Source organism: Sceloporus undulatus, chromosome 10 (assembly GCF_019175285.1).
Source record: "Sceloporus undulatus isolate JIND9_A2432 ecotype Alabama chromosome 10, SceUnd_v1.1, whole genome shotgun sequence".
Lineage (NCBI taxonomy): Eukaryota > Metazoa > Chordata > Lepidosauria > Squamata > Phrynosomatidae > Sceloporus > Sceloporus undulatus.
The window spans coordinates 12,690,461-12,712,684 of NC_056531.1; the positions used below are offsets into that span (position 1 = coordinate 12,690,461).

Here is a 22,224-nt window from a genome sequence, read left to right on the forward strand (position 1 = left end):
TGATCCCTTAGATAGGTTGGGCCCAAGCCATGTAGGGCTTTAAAGGTGATAACCAACACCTTGTACTGTGCCCGGAAACGAATAGGCAGCCAGTAGAGTGACTTCAGTATTGGTGTGTTATGGTCACTCCTTGCTGTTCCTGTGACCAACCTGGCTGCCATATTCTGTACCAACTGGAGTTTCCAGACTAAGCACATGGGTAGCCCCATGTAGAGCGCATTGCAAAAATCAAGTCTTGAGGTTACCAGTGCATGTACTACAGTTTCAATATGCTTCAGCTTTTATTTATTCAACAGTTAGATATGAAAATAAGTTTTTAAAAGATTGTTCTAGCTTATCTACAGGACAATTAAAGTCTACTTTAACTGGGGTGCAGACTTCAAACTTTGTTAACTTTTTCATGGCTGGCAGTGGATTCTTGCCAACATCTATGCTATTCAGGCTGGCCAATACTCTCAGGATGTTCCTTCCTAGTTTGAGTGGCAGCTGGAGGCACAAAAAAGTGTCTCCTGCCATCACAAGTGTGAGATCTTCCTGACTGAAGTCAAGGTCCTTGGCATCCCCCATTTGCTCTTCCATGTGTGTTTCCTCCAAGGTACAAGTGCTCCTTATTCCGGCACTTCTCAGCTCACAACGGCAGTCGTCAGAGCAGAGCAGATTTTGCCTCCGGCAGCCACACTGCTTGTTTCCACAGTGGCCTTTGCATGTACACCCCTGCATCGCTTCAGCTGTTGCTGCAACTCAACACAAAAAGTCTGTGTTTCTCCAGTTCTCCTTTACCATGCTTCCAATGCCAATGCTGCTAAAAAACCTTTCAGCTAGACAGAGAAGGAGGAAGGGAAAGGGGGAAGCTGGGTAGGTGTAAAAAGGTGTTGCACTGTCAGAGACTTTGTTAACTGAGACACGCCTCCATTAGGCTAATGCTGTACTTTCATTTGTGATAACTGAAATCACAAAAAGCGTACAAGGCCTTCAAGTTCATAGAATCATAGAGTTGGAAGAGACCAAGTTCTTTGGATTTCTTCGTCTTGCATGATGTTTGAAAAAGTGGGGCTGAGGGCATGAAGGCTGCACAGTCAGAGTCTGAGGATGAAACTGGTAGGGAACATGGTTGCAGGTGTTGGAATTAGGCTCTGCAGACAATATGAAGGTTTCATGTTCTATTGGGCATGCTCTTGAGAACTTCTGGGGAAAAGAAAGCAAGAGAGGTTGATCTTCTCTAGTTTTTACTGTCTCCTTTCTTGGGTGAATGTAATGATGTACCTTCCTTGCTAGGAGGAGAGGTACATCATTACAACATATGATGTTTCCCTGTCCAGGACTGATGAAATACCTACAATTGCTAGTATGTTTTAGGCACTCAGGTAAGGGATGAGCTGTAACTCAATGGCAGAGCATCTACTTTGCATGCAGAAAGTCCCAGATTCTCTGGCATTTCCAGGAACCGAAGTTGTGATCTTCTCCATGCAAAACAGGTGCCCTGGCACTGAATGACAGCCCCTTCCCATTGATGTTTCTTTTCCTGTTGTGGACAGACTCACCTTAATATGAAAATTGCCTCTGCCTACACCCCAGTGTGCCTGTTTCAGCTTGATGATATGTCATGGAAGTTAATGGAGGTGAATCATTGCTGAATCATACCTAGATGAATAATGTTCCCCTTTGGGCCATGCACCTCTCACAAGAGGCACTGCTTTGCTCAGCAAGCAGCCTTGCTCTTTGAATTCAATTTGGAGGATCCACATTTAAGAAAGCAGAGCTGTTTGGCTTCAAGGGGTTCAGTCACATCTCTGTAAGCATCACCCCATTCCTTGGTCAAGTATATATGCAAAACGCCGGTCCCTTCAGCTTCTTCTCTTTTGAAGCGGAACTGCTATTGCAATAATGCTCAAGCTGTTGGGTAAACCTAATTTGATTCATATCTCTCACATCAGAAGAGTAACAAACACAATAAAGGAGAAACGTTTTCTGCCCCCAAGGAACTCAAAATTTTATTCTGTTGTTGGACTGGGGGCAGGAGGATAGGGGAAAAAACCAGGAAAACCAGAATGGGTATCAATGATGGCCAGTCTGCCTGGATGGGAGTTGTAGTCCAAGATATTTGAAGGAAATTAGGCTGGAAAAGCCATATTACAGCTTTCCAGAGACGCTTTCTCAGTGTCATCCCTCTCCCCCCCTCCACCATGAATTATGCACTATTTACAAGCACAAAACAATGACTTTTTTTTAATGTGGTCATTTATTATATAAGGGGGCATGAATGTAACGCTTACCTTTTTGAAAACTTGCGTTTCCAGAAGCTATACTGTTGATAACATCAAATACTGTATAACTGACCGATTTAGTTCCATTAAAACATGAATCGGACTCCACATCTTTTTCTTTGAAAAATGACAAATATCATGGAACTTTTCTAGCAGTAAGTTATTCATGGATTTCCTTTGGAATGGGTGTGTACAGGCATATACATAACAATGGGGGAGAGCAGTATGTACCCATTTTTATAAGATGATACATGTGCCAAAGCTTTTTTATTTTCCCCTTGCAAAGTCAGTGGGATTGTGTTGGTAACGTCTCTCTACACCCAGGAGGAGATGTTTGTTTCTGCTGTATCTGGGAAAGACTGAGTAGGCAGTTGTCAGAAATAATCCAATCTGGTTCTGTTTTGCACGCTGTCTGGTTTGGGTTGTGTGCGTGTGTGTGTGTGTTTTTTAATCACAGTTCTCTGAAGAATTTGTACCTACTCTTGTTTGAAAAGAATTGCTAAGATGACTAAAAATGAAACTAGAAAATTAAAATTATTTTTCCAGTTTACTCTGTCCACATTTTTCTTTCTTCAGAAATGACGTCTCTTCTTATTTTCCAGGAAACAGATCTGTCTTGTTGGGTTTTGTTTTGTTTTGTTTTGATCTTTGGCAGCGAACAACGAACATTTTGCGGAGCAACAGAGGAGGGCCAACTTTTCTTGTTACTTATTTGTCCTTATCATCAGGTCAGGGGAAGAGGGGGATCTCAGACTGTCAAATCTGGCACCTTGCAGTCCCAATCCAGCTGTCTGGGATTTCCCAGCTACTACATCCCTTTCTCCATAACACCATCATGGGTTTTTCCCCATTCAAAATGGTTGAACCAGCTCTCCAAAGGTTTCATTACTGGCAGTAAGAGATTTAACCTCAGCTCTGCTCCAGCCAGTGAAATGTGGTTCCTGAGAACTTCTCTGAAGGTGAACTTGGTCCTGATGTGGAAAGATATTCCCACAATGTAGAGAACTGTGCAGGATGCTGGGGCAGTTTTCTTTAGGCATGTCTTCAGACCAAAGCTTGGGAAAAACTGCCTTTTGGAATACAACTCCCAGGATCCTCTAGCCAGCATGAAATCCTAGTTTGATAAAGTAACTGTTCCTCCAGGACTGGCACCCAACTGTGGATTAATCTTTGATTTTTGACTCTGATTCTCCAGGGCAAATTCAATCCAGAGTGTGCCAGTTTGGTTTGCCTCAAACCAGGGAAAGAAGGAGGGAGGAAAGGAATGAACGGGTGTGAGCAGAGGAGGAGTGCATAACCTCTGTTTAAGGCTAGTTCTTCTAGGGCATGGTTTGGCACTTCATGCCTGAACCAAGCTACAGTTTTACATCAGCAAGATCAAAATGGAGTCAGTGTAGGAGGAGAGCTCCTAGAAACGTAAAATCTAAATCAGGAGTGGAGAGCCATTGGTTTTTAAGTGTGCTTTTTCCTCTGGAGTAGGGTTCCCAGAGCCTGGCCCTTATACTCTGCTCCTCAGGATACAGAGGAGGAATCTAAGGGTGAGAAAGCTGCCTTCAAAACTGTGTGTCTGTATTTTTCTCATTGTCTTTACTTACACTTGGTGTTTGTTATTTGAATGGCATCCTTTGAGTAGCTGTGGTTGATGCTTAATACATCACTGTGCTGATGATATCACCAGGGGCTGTGCTTTGTAACATCACTGGGGCCCATCTCCTGTGACATCACAAGGGGTTGTCTATAGTTCTCAGGTTTCAGCCTTGACATCTCAGGGCCTGGGATAGTCCTGGCCCAGTCACCTTTGGTTATGTGCCTTTAAGTTGTTTCTGACTTACGATGACCCTGTCATCATGTGTTCTTAGCAAAATGTGTTCAGAGAGGGGTTTGCCTTTGCCTTCTTCTGAGGCTGAGAGAGTATGACTTGTCCAGGGTCACCCAGTGGGTTTCCATGGCCAAGCGAGGATTCGAACTCTGGTCTCCAGAGTCATAGTCCAGTGCTCAAACCACTACATTACATCTGTAATGGGCTAGATGCCATCCTTTTGCTTTTCTCTGGCCCACCTCCCCTCCCTCTGCTAGAGCTATCTTTCTTTCCACCTTTCTTCTCCTCCCTATGCCATCTCCACTCTCTGCTGCCATCTTCTTTCCTCCTCTTTTTCTCTGCCTAGCAAAAGGGGACAGATCTGAAGTGATGATTTGCACACAGCTTTTGAAATCCATCCATTGGCTGCCAGTTGCACCCTTGATGTGAACATTGCCCTTCTAGGAGACCACAAAGGAAGGGGAAGCAAAAGTAGCACATAACCAATATGAATTCATTATTATTATTATTATTATTATTATTATTATTATTAACCTTTATTTATAAAGCGCTGTAAATTTACAGCGCTGTACATACAGTCTTTTTAATTGGACAGTTCCCTGCCCTCAGGCTTACAATCTAAAAAGACACGACACAGAAGGAGAAGGGAGTGGTGGAGGGGAAGGGGCCTTTCTAGTAAGATAATACATATAAAATACATAGCAATACAGGAAATGATTCAATAAAACAGACAACAAAAGAACATCAAATAGCAAGTGAACCAGGAGCCTTTTAAAACCCATCTGCTTTTGAAATCATAGAAACATAGATGGTTTTTTGTGGGTTTTTCGGGCTATGTGGCCATGTTCTAGAAAACATAGAATTGGAAAGGGCTTCATGCCATTGAGTCCAACCTTCTGCTCAATGCAGAATCTCCCTAGCAGGTAGCTGTCCAGTTGCTTCTTGAAGACGTCCGGAGAAGGAGAAGCCACCAGCTCTGCAGGCAATTTGTTCCATTGCCAAAACGCTCTTACTGTCAAGAAGTTCCTTCTAATGTTCAGTCGAAATCTGCTTTCCTGTAACTTAAAACCATTAGACCAAGTCCTATCTTCTGGGGCAGCAGAGAACAGGCCTGCCCCCTTCTCTTTGTGACAACTCTTGAGGTATTTCAATAGTGTGATCATGTCACCCCTCAGTCTTCTCTTTGCCTACCTGAGCATGCCCAGCTCCTTCAACCTCTTCTCATAGGTTTTGTTCTGCATGCCTCTTACCTTTCTTGTTGTCCTTCTCTAAATCTGCTCCAACTTGTCTATATCCTTAAAAGCAGATGCTTAGAACCAACGCAAGACTCCAGATGAAGCCTGACCAGTGCAGAATATAGTGGGAATATTTCTTCCCTCAACTAGGAAACTATGCTTCTGTTCATGCTGTCATTCATAACAAGGGTGTGGCTTTAAAAGCCCATTACGTCAAAAAGCCCAGTAGCATTGGCTTTCTGCAAGTCTTTCTGGTCCAATTCCATATGCCAAATATATGTGCCTATAAATCCTGAGAAAGGTTCTAGGCCAGCTACTTGAAAGTCAGTCTCCTTGTTTAACGTTTCACTGTGATCCTTAACATCTTTCAATACGGCCCACTGAAAAGCACACTTGACCCTAGCTAGTTAAATCCAATATCTCTGGTCTAGCTAGCTCAATGAAGTAGCTTTATGCTGATGACACTGTGATGAAGAGAGAAGCTATGAATTGTTTGCAGGCATTGTGTAACAGGTTGCAGCAGCAAAAAGCAGGAGTGGGCTGAGTGCCGCCTTCCAGATGTTGTTAGACTGCACCTTCCATTATCTCTACCCAGCATAACCAATGGCAAGGAATGCTGGAAGTGGTAGTCAAATAAATGGAAGGCCACACTTCGCCTATCTATGCACTCAAAGAACCATGTTACCGGACTGAGTGGTGAAGCAGAGCACAACTGTCAGGCCATGCTGAACTTTTCACCCTGCAAACTACATTCCAGAGATAGCACCACTCACACGCTTTGAGCTGGGAAACTAATTGGACTGCTCTTCACCGCCCGAGAAAGCCTAAATTTAGGCAGCCTTCTTTTTTGCTTTGGAAGCAAGTGTTCCAGATAAATGGAGCTCCTTTTGGAATATGAGGAGTACCCAAGGGAGTAGCTATGAAAGTCGGCGGGGGATGAAGGCCTGGATCCTCCAGTAAGAAGTCTGCCCCCCAAATGATATTTCCTTTCTGTTCCCCAATTTCTAGCACTGCAGTAACTTAATATTCCATTGGGTTTTTAGAGTTTAGGCATTCAAAGAAAAGAGTGACCTGGTCTTTCCTTTAATCACCCCTTAAATCTAGTCAGCCATGCTTTGGGTGCATTGAGCCTTGGGTTCAGACACTCAGTATTCTCTTCTCTGACTGGCATCTGCTTTCCAGAATCTCTTTCATCCCTGACATCTGTAATGCATGATGGGGGTTGTAGTCCAACACTTCTACAGGGGGCAGGAGGTGTCCAGTTGGGGAAAGCTAGTGTGGTTGAACTGGGACGATTGCACCTGGACAGTTGTTGAGGTTGTGTTCAAATGTGGAATGCAAATGAACAGCTTGTTGAGTCAGGAACTCTGAAGAGCAGGAGAAAGTGGTTACAGCAACAGGAAATGCTTAATATTTTGCACATGTGAAGAGGAGGCACTGGTTTGCCTTTCCAAAAGAAGCTGGCACAAGTAGGCACCTTATAGACTTATGGCAATTCAATGAGGCTGGTGCAAGATTATATTCACTTTTTTTAAAGCCATAAAAAGAGAGCCTCAAAAGTCCTAGCCAAAAGCATGAATAAGGAGGGCGCAGGAAACTGGAGAGTGCCTTTTGTATGCGCTCAGAGGCACCCTTTGACATTGGTTATGTTCCATGCAGCATGGTAAGATTTCAAAAATGAAAAATGAATGAAAAATGAAAAAAAACCCTGCTAAACTTACTTTGGTTGTTTCTGGAAATCACAAGTTTTTCTTTGTGGTCTCTGTGACACACAATTAGGTCTTGTGCCCACATGGAACCTTCTAGAGCAGAGTTGCTTTTGGCAGTAGCCCTGCCCCCTCCTCAGCCTGCCTGGCTGCGGGCACCAAGGCCAACTCCCTTGGTTTTGTCTAGCATTTGGAGTTCTGTCCTCAGCAGCTGAAAGAACACTGAGTAATATGTTTGCATTCCATTCTTGGGCATTGCACTCTTCATTATTATCTCGTGTCTTACTGATTTCTTCTTTGTCTTCATCATTTTCGAAGAAGACTCCAACCACTGTACCCACCGGCATAAACATTCAACGAGTCTTGGAGGCAGCACAGAAACCCATGACGCACAGCAGTTATAAACTGAAATGGACGTGGTTGGTTCATTTCTCTACTTCCTCTGATGCTGCACCTTGCCTTGTTCCATTTCTACACTTTTGAAGTTTCTTCTGTGTTGCAAGGAACAAATTTTGGTTTTCTCATCTCTGAAAACATATTAGACCAGTCATTTGCATATACCAAGTTGGTAATTCTCTGTCTCTTAATCTTGTGCTGTACTGGCCAAAAAAAGCCAATTCAAATCTAGGCTGCATCAGTAGGAGTGTCCAGATCAAGAGAAGTAGTGCCACCCTAGTCTGCTTTAGTCAGACCTCACCTGGAATATTGTGTTCAGTTCTGGACACCACAATTTAAGAAGGGTGTTGGCAAGCTGGAATGTGTCCAGAGAAGCAGCTCCTACTCTCTCAGCCTCAGAAGAAGGTGATGGCAAACCTCCTCTGAACAAATCTTGCCAAGAAAACCCTATGAGAGACAGTGAGATTTCTAAGAGGTGGCAAGATTTGAAAGACTTAACTATCAGAGTGTGGACTTTGGCACTTTTTCAAAATCTGACTTCCAGGATCAAAAAAGCACATGGACACATTGAAAAGGACACATCTGAGGCAATTTTGTCCCCATTCGTTTTATTTGCTTGGGAAGAAACATCCCCTCAGTGCCCACCAGCCTCACAACTTAAATACTGGAAAAATCCATTTTGATAATCTCAAAAGGACTCAGTGTACCTAGAATTGATGTCCCAGCTATTACAGCCTTATGATCTTCAATTTATCTTTACTGTTCATCTTTTCTATTTGTTACTTTTCTTATTGTTGTTCGTAGACTTTGTTTCTGTTGTTAACTGATAAGTCAATTTCACATTTTCCATATAACAAAACTAAATAACATTTTTTTAAAAGATACATCATAGGCTTCCAAAACTTTTGCTCTCATTCAATGCCAAAGTTCTCCCACATGGACAAGGGAGAATGACTTATCAGTCCTTTGACTCAAAATGCTTATTTTAAGAAGTCTTAGACTAAGGTAGGGGAAAGAATTTCTGTTATATTAAGACTGTTTTAGATTCTCTCCATGACAGCATCCAGTTTCTGTCTTGTGTGACTGAAAACCGACTCCATGGTGGGTTACAAGTGATATTCCACGTCAGTGATAACTAACTCAGATTCCAAAAGATCTCTCTAATGCTTGGGCACACAGTGAGTTGCCAGCAGAGGGGGTTTGCCACCAAAACCTTGAGTCACTTTCAAAGAAGATCTCATACAAGATGTTCACCATCCAGGGGCCTGAGCCATTCAGGTTCCAGATTGGAGGATTTGACAAAATGAAATGGGGACTACCAGATGACACGTTATTGAATGTGCACAGGGGGTGCATGGATTTCAAAATAAGGAATAAAAGCAAAGAGAAATCCAGAAAGCCAGTGTAACGTAGCAGTTTGAGTACTAGACTACAACTGGAGATCAGGGTTCGATTCCCTGCTCGAGCATAAAACCCCACTGAGTAACCTCAGGCAAGTCACACTCTCTCAATCTCAGAGGATGGCAATGGCAAACCCCCTCTGAAGAAATTTGCCAAGAAAACCCTATGATAATTTCACCATAAGTGTCCCTTCTGGCCCCTCTATTGTTGTCCTCACAGCAGGCCAAGGGTTCCCTTTGGAACTGCATCTTGCCATTTACATCAGTCTCAATTTATATTATGAGTGCAGGAACACAAATGTGATATAAATTGAGACCTGCCTATATCCTCCTTGGTCATAGTAAGGCAGATGGTCCCCATAATATACTGTACAGTATTAGCATAAGGTTACAGAGACTGAAAAGTAACAGTGATCTTTTTAATTCTCTATTTCTGTATCTTTCCTTCATCTGTTTGTTTTAAGGAACCCCTTTGTTTCTGATTTAAGCTCATCTTGCCAACTACGCAAAAACCTATTTCCTCTGGCACGTTTTATTTTCATAGTGCACCACATATGTCCAGCTGCACAGTAGAAAAATCCTCAGTCTTAAGCATCTAGGATCTGCTGCAAGAAAAGGTGGGGAAGAATTACACACACACACACACACACACACTCCTTAAAGGGTCCGAAGTAAGTAACTGACAAAGAATTGTGAAATGTCTTCTACTTCTAATGTTAGGAAAGCCAGCTACATCCTCCCTCTCTCTTTCCACTTCAGCTGCTAAATGAAACCCAAAGGATCTTGAACTACCAGAAGGAGAGAATGAAGGACAGGCCATAAGCTCAAGTAAGTACCAGTGTATATTTGGGGATGATGATGTTCAAGGAGGACCTCTCTGTTGACTATGGCTTTCCCTTAGTCATGAACTTCCATCGTCATATTTTCTCAGACTGCGGAAAGTTTTCTGCAGTATCCTCTAATATACGAACTGCTTCATCTAACACACCTTTAGGGTCTGCCAGTTCAATCTGAAGTAAAAACACAAGAGAAGAGGTTTCAAGCAAATAAGTGTGTGTGCGCCTGCATACCAATACATTTCTAGGTTGCCTCAAGAAGACTATAGGGTTCAGATCAAGGGAGTTCATAGTCCCACTCTTTCTTGCTTTGGTCAGACCTGACCTGGAATCCTGTGTCCGGTTCTAGGTATGACCGTTCAAGAAGGATGTTGACAAGCTGGAAAACGTTCAGAGGATGGTTACCAAGCTGGTCAAAGAAACCAGAACCAGAAACACCAAACCCCATCACTTAAGGAGCTGGTACATTTAGCTTGGAGAAGACTGAGATGATATGACAGTTGTCTTTAAATATCCAAAGGGCTGTCATGTAGATGAGGAAGCTAGTTTGTTTTCTGCTGCTCCTGAGAGTAGGAAACAATGGCTTTGAATTGCAAGAGATTCCACCTAAACTTCTGACAGTAACAGCTTTTCAGGACTGGAATAGACTGCCCCAGACGGTCATGGACCCTCTTTCTGTGGAGTTCTTTAAACAGAGATTGAATGGCCATCTCTTGGGAGGGGTTTAGTTCAGTCTTTCTGCATGGCAGGGATTAGACTAGATTGTCTTTGGGATGCCTTCTAGCTCTGTGGTTCTATACGATATGGAATAGAATATTTCAAATGCCATCAGTTGCCAGGCTCCAGATCATGAACCAGCCTGAAGATCCCACTTCTAAGGCTGCTTGATGGGGTGGGAGAGGTCTGGATGTTGCTTGTCTAAATAAGGCCTTGTAAAGCAAATATTTTGAATTATCTTCATCCAGCTGTCCTTGATTGTTCCTCCACAATTAAGTTGGAACACTCTCCTTCATCTCCTCCACCCCACAGTAACCAATGAAGGTTTATTTTATTATGCATACAATGCCTTGGGCTGCACTTGCTTGCAAACTTACCAAGAAATATGCAGGGGCAAAATGCACAAAAGGCCCAACAAGATGGAGAGGCATTCTAGTGAGGAACAATGCAACAAAAGCGGATGTTTCCACAAGCTGATGTTGGGCCCGGAACTGTGGCCACAATCTTTCTAGCTAAGCAAGCCAAGGCCTGTTACAGACTACCAAAATAAAGCTGCTTCGGGTCTCTTTGGAGGTATGCTGTTTAAATGATGCATGCATCCTAAGAATCCGGAAGCTGCACCAAAGCTGCACTCCAGTGCTTAGAAATGGAGTGTGGCATTGGCGCGACCTCCAGACTCTTAGGACCCATGCATCATTTAAATAGCATACCTCCAAAGAGACCAAAGCAGCTTTATTTTGGCAGTCTGTAACAGGCCCAAGGCAAAGTCAAACGCAAGCCCTGCACTTCAACGACCAGCCAGAACAGCCAACAAAATCCACCTTCTTTTGCAAAATGTTCAACACCCTTCGGGGATGGGGGGAAGAAATGTTACTTTTGGAGGGGGACAACTTCCAGCATTTCTTATTTTTAGTATTATTTATTTTATTCCTTTCTAGCCTGCCTTTTCCCCACGCGTGAGACTCAAGGATGCCTTATGGAATATTAAAACCAGAGCAAATTAAAAACATATACAAAGTCAGTAAAATACACATAGAAGTTACTTTAAAACACAATGCAATGGCCTAAAGAATTAAACCATTTACAGATTTGTTAAGAGATGGGATTTTTTTAAAAAAAAAACAACACCATTAAAAGCCAGTCATAGTCTGTTCCTAAAACCCTGATGGAACAGAATTCTCACTTGCCAGTGGAAGGAGGGCAAGGAAAAAGGCATCCAGGCCTCTCTAAGGGGGGAATTCAAAGGTCTGGGAGCAGCCACCAAGGAGGCCCCGTCTCCCTTGTTCTGACCAAACTAGCCTAGGAAGGTGGTGGGACAGAGAGAGGCACTTTTCCAGCAGATCTTAACCATGTTGGCTGGGGAATTCTGTGAGCCGTTCAAAAAAAGTCTTTTCTAAGTTCAAGTCTACCCCTTTGTAAGGGAGCAGCCTTAATCTGACTGGTGGAGAGGTAATCCAGGTGGGAGTGGGGGAGACATGCATCAGGACAGACTCAGGTAGAAAGGCAGGTGCCACCCACTCAGTGCCACCCCTACATTACCTTTGGGATTGGATACTTGGTTGCCGCCGGAGCTTCTTCCCGGCCAAAATCATACATGGCTCCACACATTGCGGCATCGGCCACCCAGTATCCTTCATAAAGCTGCCCTGTATCCAAGTAGATGAATTTCCCCGGCCCATGTTTCTTGCCATCCTTCCAGTTGCCTTCATACCGGTTTTCGTTTTCTGCAATTGACAGCAAGGTTGTTAGGGACTGGATTATTTTTATTTTATTGCCCATGTCCTTGCATTTTCATTCTGTTGTGCAGCATTCGTCATTAACCTCCTGCTCTGCTATGCTCTCTTTGCCTCCGTTTCCTTACTTTTTTGGACAACAACTCCCAACAGCTGGGGGATTCTGGGAGTCCTAATCCAAAAAAGTAATATTTCCAAATTCAAGGAATTTGGACGCTGTGGAGGGAAGCAGGCCCCACACAGCAAAATGGACAAGGCGGGATGGCTGGGTGGTGGGGCAGGTGCTGCTTTTACTAGGGTCATGGTGAACTCCTGTCCAAGATCAAATTGTTGAATCTGGCGGGGGGCCCAGAACGAGTAACCGAAACCTGGCATTCGTGGCGAAGGGTTGGCTCACAGTATTTTGCTTGCAGAAAAATAAGAGAGACAGAAGCAGCCAAGACACTGAAAGAGAGTACGCAGTGAAGGCCAGCGCATCTTTGCAACGGCAAGCGACTCCCAGGTGCCCGGTTTACAGAATCCCTTCTGCAGGTAAAGTCACTTTCTTCTATCGTACTGTTTTCTGCAGAAAAGCACGTTCAAAGCAGAAAACAGTAAGGAAACAAGTTCCACGTGCTGTGAGACGGCCAACTGTTTATCCCTTTTAAAATAGCCCAACACGTTAAAACGTGTTGGGCTATTTTAAAAGGAATAAACAGTTGGTCATCTCACAGCACGTGGAACTTGTCTCCTTACTGTTTTGTCTTCTATTTTCTGCGTCAATACTTGTCTCTTCCTCCTGGATTGTTATTTTAACATGTTGTCCTTTATTGCATTTTCTTTCGGGGGGAGGGGATGTTTAAACATCTTGTTTCTTACATCACCTCTGGAAGAATTGGCGCAAGGCAGGATGAAAGCCCTTTCCAAACAAGCAAAGGGCCCTTTCCCACTGCACAACGATAGTATAGGATCCCATGTTCCCTGCCCTGGTTCTGTCCTATGTAATCCTGGGATCTGTAGATTGTGTGTGCCTTCTAGTTGACCCCACAAATTTAATAGGGTTTCCTGCCCTCCAACAGTTTGCTAGGGACAGTTCCAGGTGTGCCATCCTACCTTTTCAGTAGCTATTAAAATATCCCAGTTTCTTTCTCCTCCTCCCACTTTTCCCCTTTGTCTTCTGTTTCCTTCATTTGCTGCAAAATGTCAGAGTTTAAAAGTAGTTGGCACTCAGCTCAAGCACAAGGAGAGTCAGAGTCCTGCCTTGAGCTTGAAATGCCCCAACCAAACAAAACTGCCCCCAAGGCCTGGCGCAGACATGCCATAGGACCCTTGCCAGCAGTGGTACTTACTAAAGCGAAGCATTCCTTGCCCGCTTGGCTTATCCTCAACCCACTGGCCTTCGTAGATGGAGCCATCATTGTAGTACATCCGTCCCCAGCCGTATCTCTTCCCTGCATACCAGTCCCCTTCGTAATAAGCTGTTTCAGAGTAAAACTTAACTCCAAAACCCTAAAATCACAAACGGAGGATGATGGTGATGATGATGCGGATTAACAGCAGAACCTTTCTCCTCTTTCTCCTGAGGTTTAGGCAGAACAGGAATGGTCAGCCAACTAGGATGTGATCATTCTGATCAGTCAAACTGGAGTGGACTTGTTATAGTTTATATACCCACTGAGGTCCAAAACATACTGCAGAAATAATCCAGTTTGAGACCACTTTAACTGCCCTGGCTCAGGGTTAGGGAATCCTGGGAATTGTACTTTGTTGGGGCACCAGAGCTCTCTGACAGAGAAGGCTAAATGTCTCACAAAACTACAATTCCCTTATCGTTGAACCAGGGCACTTAAAGAGGTCTCAGACTGGATTATTTCTGCAGTGTGTTTGGGACTGTTTAGTCCTCAGACTTTACCACACAAGCCGTTAAATCTGCTATTAAAGATAGAGAATAGCCTATGGCAATACATTTCACACAACGTCATAGCCATTTTGTTGCTCCTTTGCTGTTAGAGCTCTGTTCTGATGCCTCAGCAAACTACAATTCCTAGAATCCCATACCACTGAGCTGTGGCAGTTAAAGTGGGGTCAAACCAGATTATTGCTGCAGTGCAGATGCAGCCAAGTGCCATTGGAGTGCCAATGTACATCAAGAAACTCTTGCCAGTGTCTCTGTTATGCAGCTTTGCAGTTCACTAACAGAGTTTCTTGGTGCCTCTGGTATGTAGATAAATATATATAAAGTCACGCAACATGCATTGGTAGAGGATTCTGGGCCATATTTTTAATATGATTATTATTTATTATTATTTTATTACCATGTGTATTATCCATTGTCTTAACTGTATTTTGTTTTAACTCATATTAGGATCTGGGGCAAGACACAGCCCATGGGCTGCACTTTATCCTTCTGTGAGTTTCAAAAGAAAGCTTAAAAGAATTACTTTTTTGAACTTGGGGGTTCTGAGAATTTTCATCTGAAAAAGGAGCCTAACCAAGCTCATATGTGGACTGAGGGTCTGACATGATTGTATTTTCCTATGTTCAGGCTGCTAACTGGTACAAAAATGGAGTTCTCAGACCTCTGGACCCGGCCTCTCTCCTCAGAGCGAGGGGAAGGAAGTTCAGGACAAGAACACAATGGGTCTGTATCTATTTACAGTACTTCATTTGTTAGACTTGGTGTTTTTAATTTAAATACCATACTCTGTGCACACAGCATTTGAGACCTGCTGAAGTTTCCAAACAGTTTCCAAAGGCAGCCAAACACAGAGTGAGTTACAGTAGTCAAGCCAGGATACAATTGTGACAGGGCTCTAGCACCTGATCTATGGATCTGAGACTTCAGCACAGGCTGAGTCTCTATTCCCCAATCTTGCCTTTTGACTGCCCAGGAACATCTCTGTCTTGTCTGGATTTAGCTTCAGTTTGTTTGCTCTCATGGTCTGCTTCTGTACTCTAGAAATAATCTGGTTTGACACCACTTTAATGTTCAGGGCTCAATGCTCTGGGATTCCGGGAAGTGTCGTTTGTTGTGGATGTTAAAGTGGTGTCAAACCAGATTATTTCTGCAGTGTGGATGCAGCTATAGTATCTGTAGAGTTGTAGTGTCTTCCTTCTTGGCTTTTGTGAGATTTCAGCAAGGTGGGTCCTTTTACTCAGTTTCAGAGGAGTAAGCTGACAGAACAGGTTTAGGAAGAGCAGGACTTACACACATCTTATCATTGATCCACCAGCCTGAATACACTTTCCTATAACCTCTTGTGGTGGGGTCAGGAATGCCGTATATCCCATAGCCTTCCCGTTTCCCGTATTTCCAGTCTCCACTATAGATCGCCCCTGTCCGTTTCCATTTTTGTATCCCTTTGCCTGGGGGAAGCAAAAGGCAGGAATGTTAAGAGGAGACGCACATCATTTTCTCACTGTAATTCTGCTACAGTACGAATGCTGTAGTTCAGGGAGGTGGACTCAGAGCTCTCCAGGAGAAAATTCTAAGTCCGTCTACCAAACTACAAATCCTAGGATCCCATAAGATAGAGCCATGAGGACCTACAGGGTGGCTATATCCCAGATTCAGCAGACATCTACCTGTCTCATCTCTTCCTCAAGATTGTCCTTACCATGTTTGAGATTGTCCAACCATTCTCCGGTGTATTGATCTCCATTTACGGCATAAACCGTATGCCGCAAACCACTTTTTTGAGCCTTTCTATCCCATTTGTGCCAAAGGGGTTCAAAGTTCCTGGGATATTTAACTGTAGGCATGGCGTTTCTGCCTGGAGAGGGACAATGAAGAAAAGAAACACAGAAGTCATCTACAAGGCAGTTACAACACCACATTGCCCTGGAAGATTGCTTTTCGATTAAAAAAATAAGCAGTGCACCATTTTATCAGCTGGTTGCACATTCAAGAGGCCAGCTTCTCATCCTAGGAATCCTGGGGCCTAGAGTTTAGGCAGGGATGTAGCTATGGGGAAAAGGGACCAAATGAGGGCCTTACTCCCCCGGTAAGAATTCTGCCCCGAATGAATTTTTCTGTCCCTAAATGTCTAGCATTGCAAGCACTTAAACATCTCAGCTGGGCCTTTAGAAGCAAAAATGTAGTCATCCAAAGAAAAGGGGCAGTAAAGTGACCCAGGGAAGGTGAACAGAGTAAATATGTAGAAGATTTTCCACGTCGCAGGCTGCGTCTGCACTGCAGACATAATGCAATTTGACACCACATTAACTGTCATGGCTCCGTGCTATGGAATTCTGGAATTTGTAGTTTTGTGAGACATTTGGCCGTCTGTCAGAGAGTTCTGGAGCCACAACAAACTACAAACCCCAGGACTCCATAGCATCAAGCCATGGCAGTTGAAGTGTTGTCAACTTGGATAATTTCTGCAGTGCAGACGCAGCCTCGCTCCCTGTAATGCTTGAGATTTGCAGGCAGAAGGAACATTTCATGGGGGGAGTCAGAATCCGTCTTTGAGGGCCCAGCACCCTCCTTTTGCTGTCCACCCCATAGCTTAACCCCTGAGATTAGGGAGGGGGACTTAGAATTCTCAGCAAGAGAGTTGTAGTGTCTTGCCAAACTACAAATCCAGGATTCCATAGGATGGAGTCAGGGCAGTTATAGTGGGTTGGCAACACAGTAACTGTGCCATGCGCAAGGGTTGGAGGGAAGAGTGGAAAGCTCTTGGTTTGAGAAGAGGATCAGAAGGGCTCAGGAGCCATTATATTATATAAGGTCAGGCTTACACCCCTGGGTAGGTTGGTAGGAAAGTGGTAAATATGTTCCCCTGTGTTCCTTGAAGCAACCTTCAACTGAGAAAGTTCTGGGCTCTTCTGCCCAGGTCTCCTGAAGTCACGGTGACATCACGGGAAGACCTCAGGAGGTTGTTTATTGTGAGGCACTAGTCACCCAGGAGATGGGCCCTGCAGTCCTTTCCCCAGGGCCTCAGCTTGGTGCATAGCACTACAGGTGATGACATTGGGTTGAATCAGAGCTGTGAAAAATTAGGCTTGGGGATTACAGCTCCCAGAATCCTCTATGTGAAAACCTTTTCCAGGGTCCTTCTCCTCTTGGTGCTTCCGTCTGCAAAGAGATTTCAACCCCCTTCCTTTTTGTAATGCTTGACTTTTTGGATTTCCAGAAATAAAGTTACCCAGATTGGACTCGGACTCTGGAAATCAAGGTTCCTGATCAGCCATGGAGAACAAAGTCACATACTCTCAGACCCAGAAAACCCCATCATAGGGTCCCCTTAGGGCCGCCATAAGTCAAAATGACTTGAAGGTACACAACAACGATGTCACAATTTCTCACCTCCAGACACTCAGGATTCATCTACACTGTAGAAATAATGCAGTTTGACACCACTTTAACCACCACAGCTCCATCCTAATGAATCCTGAGATTTGTAGTTTGGTAATGCAGCAGCCCTCTTTGACAGAGAAGCCAAAAGACCTTGTGAAATTACAAATCCCAGGATTCCATAGGATGAAGCACCAGCATTAAAAGTGGTGTCAAACTGCGTTATTTCTACAGTGTAGATGCACCTCCAGAAGGCCAAGAGGGCCAAGGAGCATGGACTGAGGATTGCGGTTCTCTGAGCAGCCTCTCCATTCTGTGTTCTTAGCTTTCCCTCATGCCATACATCTCCCCTGGTTTGATATGCTTATAATACTCACCCATGGATTCAGCCTCAAAGGTCCTCTGTAGGATTCTCTTATGGCACATCTGTAGTATTCATGTTAGCGCATAAATGATGCAGACCTCATCACTGCTGCTGCTGCCTTTGCTGTTTTATTGTCGTTGTTGTTATAAAAATGTTTTACATGCTGATTTAAAAAAGAAAGAAACAGATATAAGACAATATAACACACCTTGAATAGTTATAGCAACTGTGAGTATTGACTAGAGTAGACCCACTGAATCAATGTGTTGATTCATAATTTAGCAACTAACTCAGTGGATCTAATGTAGTTGGTACGGACCAGAAGGATTCGGGCTAATGTAATATACTGATGAAGATTTTTTTTATGCATTAAAATGAACAACATGATATTTAGAAAATCCACAAAAAAGGAGTTTCAGTTCTGGGTACTGCATTTCAAAGTTTAGAATACAATTCAACCCAGGGTGGTATCTCACCCATCTCTCCAATAAATAAAACCTGTTCTCGCTCTCAAAAGTTTCAGTCCCACCAATCCGCCTCCAATGATTCCAGCCCTGCGTTTTTCTTATGAAGGGTGCCCAAGGTTTCTAGTCCTTAACGTTCCTCACATCCTGAGACCAACCTTGCAAAGGCACTTTGCCCCAGAAGCAAACTTGGGCACCCTTTCAACATAATCCTCCAGGGCAAAGTGGGTCCCCTTTTCTAAGCCAGCAAGAGAAGAGACTGACCTCAGACCCCCAAGCGAAAGCTGTCTGTGCTCTGGGAGTTTTTCAAGACTCTACCTAAAGGCCACAGGAGGAAAGTTGGGGTCTTGGTCTTCATGCACAGCCTGGGCACTGAAGCTGGTGCTGTGGATGAAGTAGCTATGGCAACACAGACAAGCAAAGCATTGCAAGAGGACAAGCTGGAGATGGACTCTGAGCTAGCCCTGCCCTCCAGAGGATGTGGATTGCTCAAGGCTTTTGTAAAGTAATGGCTGTGTCTCCAAATGGGCGCCAGAGGAGACCAATGGATCCATGCAATTTGATCAGTGGTCCTCATTATTCCAACCCCTGTTTAAACACTTGGTTCAAGTTATTGCAAATGAAAAAGAAAAAAATCCCCCAAATATCTGTCTTTTGCATTCCCAGATCCATTGTGGTTTTCAACCAAACTTTCTGCTACTGAGGATTTTTCTGGTCTTTGTTTTGGTGGCAGGCAGGATCATCAAAACAGCTAAGATATTGAGGGGTGTAAATACTTCTGAGCCAGCATGAACAGTTGGACCAGGACTCTGGAGACCAGGGTTGGATTCCCCGCTAGACCATGGAAACCATGGGTGAGTCACACACACTCAGCCACAGAAAACCCCATGATAGTGATTGCCATAAGTTGGAAATGACTTTAAGGTACTCAGCAACAACAACAGATGTACTTCTTTTTTTCCTTACAATGTGAATATCAGAATTGTATGGGGCAGAGAAGCTTCCACTCGTGAACCTTTTGAATGGGGGAATGGAACCCCAGGAACCGTATCTGGAATTCAGAATGAGACTTCCACCTTTGTAAATGGACCTATGTGTGCAGGAAATAGAACTGAGTAGTCTCACCATGTCTGCCACTGCTGTGACATTACTGCATACAGGCAGCCATTGCACAATGGTGGAATGACTGATGTGCCATGAACAATGGGCTTCAAGGGACATATGTGTACTCCCCAATGCACGTCTGGGCACTGGCTAGGAAGTGCTGGAGCACAACAGGAATGCCCAGTGCGCGTCAGATGTGCCCAATGTGATCAGATATGCTGATGTGTATCAGCCATGCCCAATACACATGAAATGTGCTCAGTGCACATCAGACATGACTGATGTTCATTGGAGCACGCTTTCTGGTGCCCGGATATGCATCTTCACAAACAGAGGTTTGTTGTGCTTTTGCAATGTAGCAAAGGATGTGATGTGGAGTATCAGCTAATGTCTTTACAAATGCTTTGGGATCCTTCAATGAAGGGAAAATGTGTGAGTCTATTGAAATCTTACTTGGCCTAGGTCAGGGGTGTAGCAACAAGAGGGCCAAATGCAGGTGCTGCTCCCCTCACATGAGAATTCTGCCCCTGCAATGAAATTTTCCTTCAGCCCCCAAATTTCTAGCATTCCAGCTGAGTGTTTAGAAGTACAGGTTGGGATCCAAGGAAAGGATACGACTGAACAGTAAATGTGTACTGGGCAAGTCATCTTAAGGTGCCATGATTTTGCTACAAGCTTGCAGAGCAGCTTTGTGCATGAAATTCCTTCAAATGTATTAATTTCAAAAGCCAAAATGGGGCATTGCCCCCTATAAGAATGCCAAGGGGAACAGATAACATTTTCCATCACAGAGTGAAATCTATTTACTGTGTTTGCATTATTTGCCTCTTTGGATGCCTCAGCTCCATTTCTAAATTTCCAACTGAAGTTTTAAGTGATTGCAATGCAGCAAATGTGGGGACTGAAGGAAAATTTCATGGCAGGAGGCAGAATTTTTATTTGAGGAACACCCACATTTTGCCCCACCCACCCACCCACAACTATACCCCTGGATGCTGGGGGATGAACCTGGCACCACCTGCAATACCATGGCTCCATTCCCTCCGACTGTCCGAATTTGGCAGGGACAATCTCTGTTGACCTTCTGTCATCTCGTTTTTCAAGCTGATTTTAAAGTGTCCCAGTGTCCCCTTCACTTTTTCTCCTTTGACCTCCACTTATTTCAGCCATTGCAAACTGTGTTTAAAGTACAAAAATCATTTGAACTCAGTTCACTTAGAAGCGGGGAGAGAGGAAAGCATGGGGTGGAATGTTGCCCTTCCCAGGAGGCTCAGGCAAAAGCAAACTGCCGCAGCCTCTCCTAGCTTGTTTGTTCTTCCTCATTAATACTTTTGCATGCTTGACCACTCTCTGATGCTACTTGGCCACACATTTTGCATCTGTGAAATGTTGGAGGGCGTGTGGGTGTGCTAGTCCAGAGTCCTTTGTCAGGTTCTTGCTTGCTATTGATGGAAGGGGTGCAAGGAAGAGGTCATCACTTCCAGCCTCTGCCAACAGGTACAAAAGACAAATGGGTCAGACTGGGTGCCGCACGCCACCTAGTGACTACAAAGAAGAAACCAGGATGCCCCAAAACCCAGGATCCATCACAAAAGTACCCCCATGATCTTTGATCAGCTGAATTGTTGAACTGTCTGTCACTGCTGAAGCTGCTTGTGTTTGAATTGGTGGCACAAGGTAAGGGGACATAGCACTGTATCCTGACTGGCCTTCCCAGGGTTTCTTCTATAGATAGTCAATATGTCTTATATCACTTAAGTTCCATCTGCACTAATGCAGTTTGACACCATAGAATCATAGAGTTGAAAGAGACCGCTAGGGCCATCCAGTCCAACCCCATTCTGCCATGCAGGAAATCTAAATCAAAGCATCCCCGACAGATGGCCAGTCAGCCTTTGCTTGAAGACCTCCAAGGAAGGAGACTCCACCACACTCTGGGGGAGTTTGTTCCACTGTCGAACAGCCCTTACTCTCAGGAAGTTCCTCCTAATGTTGAGGTGGAATCTCTTTTCATGGAGCTTGTATCCATTGTTCCGTGTTCTAGTCTCTGGAGCAGCAGAAAACAAGCTCGCTCCCTCCTCAACATGATATCCCTTCAAATATTTAAACAGGGCAATGATGTCACCTCTTAACCTTCTCTTCTCCAGAGAGAAGGTTTAAGTAGTGTAGCTCCCTCCTACGGCATCCTGAGGTTTGTGGTTTTACATGGTCTTTAGTCATTGTCAAAGGGTGCTGGTGTCTCACACAACCACAAATCCCAGGATTCTGCAGGATGGCACCATAACAGTTAAAGTGGTGCCAAATGGCTTTATTTCTGCAGTGCAGATGCATCCTTCCTTCACACAACATGGGCATGGATATACGCTATGTGAAAAGTGAACAACTGCTTGGTCAAGGTGCATAATATCCCACAGTTGTAGTAGTGTACCTTCATGCTGTTTGTCAGTTTATTGTGGCCCCATTAATTTCATAGGGTTCTTTTAGGCAAGGGATATGCAATAGTAGTTTGCCATGGCCTTCCTCGCTCAGTCAAGGAAGGCACAGCCCAGAGTCTGCAAGGCCTGAACACCACCTTCGGGGGTCCATTTGGTGAGGACCCGGCGAGGAGCCTTCTTGGTGGCTGCTCCTAAACTCTGAAATTCTCTTCCACAGGAGGCTGGTGTGGTCCCTTCTTTGCTTTCTCTCCGCCAGGAGGCCCAAACCTTTTTGTTCACCCAGGCCTTTGAGCACTAACCATCGGCGGAAGCAGGTCTGTTGTTTTTATCATTATTCCTGTATTTTGTCAGGATTTTAAAATCATGGTTTTCTTAGGCTTGTGTTTCAACTGTTGTATAAGCCATCATGTTGGCTGCGTTTTGTAAGCCACTTTGGGTCCCATTATTGTAGAAAAGATGGGACGTCAATGAAAATA

At 44.2% G+C, this 22,224-nt stretch overlaps 1 protein-coding gene and 1 long non-coding RNA gene across 3 annotated transcripts; one reads left to right on the plus strand and one right to left on the minus strand.

The window, feature by feature from the left end:
• The first annotated feature begins 9,603 nt into the window (after nt 1-9,603).
• On the plus strand, nt 9,604-22,063 carry LOC121916537. The gene is made up of 6 exons (XR_006100884.1): nt 9,604-9,648; nt 12,520-12,637; nt 14,451-14,494; nt 14,631-14,726; nt 18,943-19,063; nt 21,966-22,063. It is a non-coding gene; the product is annotated as an uncharacterized LOC121916537 (long non-coding RNA).
• MORN3 (MORN repeat containing 3) lies at nt 9,638-18,610 on the minus strand. 2 transcript variants are annotated; one of them, XM_042441763.1, is made up of 7 exons: nt 18,474-18,610; nt 17,759-17,908; nt 15,703-15,858; nt 15,294-15,451; nt 13,435-13,594; nt 11,913-12,097; nt 9,638-9,830 (listed from the first exon to the last, which is right to left on the minus strand). In XM_042441763.1, exons 2-7 carry the CDS (start codon nt 17,805-17,807, stop codon nt 9,738-9,740), a joined length of 801 nt encoding a protein of 266 aa, XP_042297697.1. In that variant the 5' UTR covers nt 17,808-17,908; nt 18,474-18,610; the 3' UTR covers nt 9,638-9,737. The 2 variants fall into 2 exon arrangements, with proteins under 2 accessions (XP_042297697.1, XP_042297698.1); XM_042441764.1 differs by lacking the exons at nt 17,759-17,908; nt 18,474-18,610 and adding an exon at nt 16,826-16,884.
• Nucleotides 22,064-22,224: the final 161 nt, after the last annotated feature.